This window comes from Monoraphidium neglectum (assembly GCF_000611645.1).
Source record: "Monoraphidium neglectum strain SAG 48.87 unplaced genomic scaffold scaffold05643, whole genome shotgun sequence".
Taxonomy (NCBI): domain Eukaryota; kingdom Viridiplantae; phylum Chlorophyta; class Chlorophyceae; order Sphaeropleales; family Selenastraceae; genus Monoraphidium; species Monoraphidium neglectum.
In genome coordinates, this window is record NW_014007987.1 from 1 (window position 1) to 2,992 (window position 2,992).

Here is a 2,992-nt window from a genome sequence, read left to right on the forward strand (position 1 = left end):
GGCGACGAGGGGGCGGGAGGGAGGGTGGAGGGTGGCTTGACGGGCTGCTGGGCGCGCTGCGTGTAGTGTTTGGCTCGACACCGGGTAGCCGCGCCACCACCTTCCTCCCAGATACCCGTGCGGCCGGCCGGCGGAGGGCGCGGCGCAACCCATCAACCAACCGCTCTCATGATCCCATCGTTTGTGGCGGCCTGCAGCCCCGCACTGAGGTATGCATCATGTCGTCCACGACCGTGCGCCATCAGGCTCCTACGCTCGAGCACAAACCAAGGTCGCAGGGACAAACCTGCAGCGACAGCTCGATCGCGATTTCGGGTGTCTCAGAGCGCATGCGGAAAGGGTACTTGTCGGAATACTCGCGGAACGCGGCCATGTAGCGCCCCGCCTGGCGCATCAGCCAGACGGGCGTGCGCTCCGCAGCTGCGCGGTCCCAGGAGCGGGGAAGCGCGGGGTGCGGGGGCGCAAACCGTCAGCGTGCAGCACACAGCACGCACTGAGCAGCGGGCAGCGTTGCCATCTGGCAGCTGCACCGCAGTAGCGATTCGTCAAAGAGATATACATGCTCTCCATACGATTGTAAAGTACTCAAGCTCGCAGGAATGCAGCATCTATCGGCCATCACACCCGCGACTCACCCTCTCCCCGAGCCACGCGGAGCAGCAGCGGATCCTGGGCTGCTGCCGAGACCACTACACTCCTTCTCACATGCCTGCACTGCTGCTGCTGCCCGCCGAAGGCGGTCCTCCTGGTCCCTGCCCCTCTCAAGCTGCTGTTCTGCATCCCGTTCGTTGCTTTTCTTGTGATGAATTGAAAAATTCCGCCAATTTGCTGGGTTGTGCGATTTGTACAAGTCGGAAGTGCTAACCGCTGTGTGCCAAGCTGCAGAAATCTGCCTGCAGATCTCTGGTTCGGGACAAGCTGCACCTATGATGCAAATAATGAAACTGTGGCCGTGTGCCTGATTCGCCTATTGAGTGCTACCTGGTGCCCACCCTGCTCATGAGCTCTGTCAGCCCAGCTGCCTCCCGCGCAACGCTTTGCCTGCTTTGCACGCACATCATGCCTGGGCACCAGCAGGGAGGGGCAGACATCGCAGGATATATGGAAGAGCTGTTGATGTTGAAGAGCACATGATGCTTCCTCAAGGGTTGTGTTAAGCAGGAAAAGCATAGGCGCATGTGCATTTCCCCCTTGACGCTGGCCTTCGTTGGTGCCTTGCTTGCTGCTTAGTGCTACTAAGCACAGCACCCAGCAAAATGCACGCTGACGGCGCGCCGTGCTCTCTTTGTTCCTCGTTCACTCTACTTGCCAGATGATGGGGACATTGCCCTGCATGCAGCACCCTGGCATGTTTGGAATCACTCGCCCTGTGCACCCATGTGGTGCTCCGCCGCGCCCTGACCACCGGGGGCTGTGCTGACCCCTTGGTCCCCCACGAGTGGCCAGTAATTAACGTGTTAAGAATGTTAAGGCGTGGTGCATAACCCTTCAAGGGACGCGGTGCACACATACTGCAAGGTTTGGACCGCGGCCAGCTCGCGTGGCTTGAGTGGCCGCGCTCCCCACACTGCGTTTGTCGTGCCCTGGGAGTCAACCGTGACGCAGCATGCTGCCGTCGTATCTGTGCGGCTCATGTGACTTTTTGGCGCTGAAATTTACCCCGAGGAAGCAACCAGGGTCGCGCAGCGAGCACCGTGCACCCGGCAGCGTGGCCGCCCACGTGGCCTGTGACGGGAACCCACGACGTGATCGGTCGGGCAGGCGCCTCTTGGCCCCCAGTTGCACGCGTGGCCGGCCCGAAGTGTGCAGCAGCCGTGCTAATCAATGGCCTGGTTGCAGTGGATCTAGACCCACCTGATCAGGGGCGGACCTTGTGTCCGGCCAGGCGGCCTGGCCGCGCGGGGCAACCGGGCACGAAGGTGACAGACACCGTCAACCTGGAACTTGCCCGTCTGCAGACGGTCCCCCGGAAATTAATGATTCGTAAAATTCTGAATTTTTTGACCTTATTTTTATAGCGCCTTCCCAGGGGACCTCCCCCCGGAAGCGGCGGGCACCAAGGCGTAATCCCTCAGAACTCGCACTCGACGCCACGGAAAGCTCGTCGGCAGCTGCCGTAATCGATTCGGACTAGGATGAATCCGTGATTTAGCAGCGTGTCGATGCCGGTTCTCAGCGAGGCGGAGGGCGCCGTTGAAGACCGCCCTTTGCCTTGAAGAAGCGGGCGCGCCTCTGTGCGCTCTCGGATATTAGTGACCGATAAAATAGCACTTTAACCGCTTTATTGGGAGCCAGGCGGACCACGTGGCAACAAACAGGGGTTCGGCGGGCGTCATGGAGGCAGGCAGAGGCTCGGCGAGCAGCAGCGCTTCTCGTGCCCAGCCGCCGCACGGGATGCAGGAGGACCCCAACAGAGGGTGGGTGATGCATTCAGCGCGGCCTATCGCATTTGTGCACGCCTGCGCATCGCCCAGGCCCAGCAAAGCCGCGACGCAGCGGGCGGTTCTCGTCCCGCTGGCAAGTTCTCACACCTGTGGGGCTGCACGGCCCCCTTCCAAACACCCTTCCCTCCGACGCGCCCGCCCGTCCCAACGCCCGGTCCCCGCCCCGGGCCCACTTGCGAAACCCTGCATAGCCCCCGCCCACGCCCGCGCCCGCGCCGCCCGTCCCTCGGAACCCGTCCCTGAATCGCGGCCCCCAAACCGCCGCAGGTGGGCGGCCCTGCCGGTGCCGTGCCTGCGGGTGCTGGCGTCCCACCTCCACGCCTCCCGCTGCCTCTTCGCCGTCAGCGTAACCTGCCGCGGCCTCGCGCGCATCGGCGACCACCTAGCCACGGACCTGAGCGGCGTGGCGGCCCCAGACCTGCACCGCGCGTTGACCAGGTTTGACCGCGCGACGTCTGTGTCCGTCGACCTCCCGGAAGACTTTGACTCCGACGCCGGCTTCGCGCCCCCTGACCAGCATTACCGACGCCTCGCGCGCGCCCTCGCGC

The 2,992-nt window shown here is 63.3% G+C and overlaps 1 protein-coding gene across 1 annotated transcript; it reads left to right on the forward strand.

The window, feature by feature from the left end:
* Positions 1-2,711: 2,711 nt before the first annotated feature.
* On the forward strand, positions 2,712-2,882 carry MNEG_15761 (hypothetical protein; the record flags this gene model as incomplete). Its single annotated transcript, XM_014035768.1, has 1 exon — positions 2,712-2,882. A coding segment is annotated over one exon (171 nt), but the record flags the coding sequence as incomplete, so codon positions are not given.
* Between the last annotated feature and the right edge of the window lie 110 nt (positions 2,883-2,992).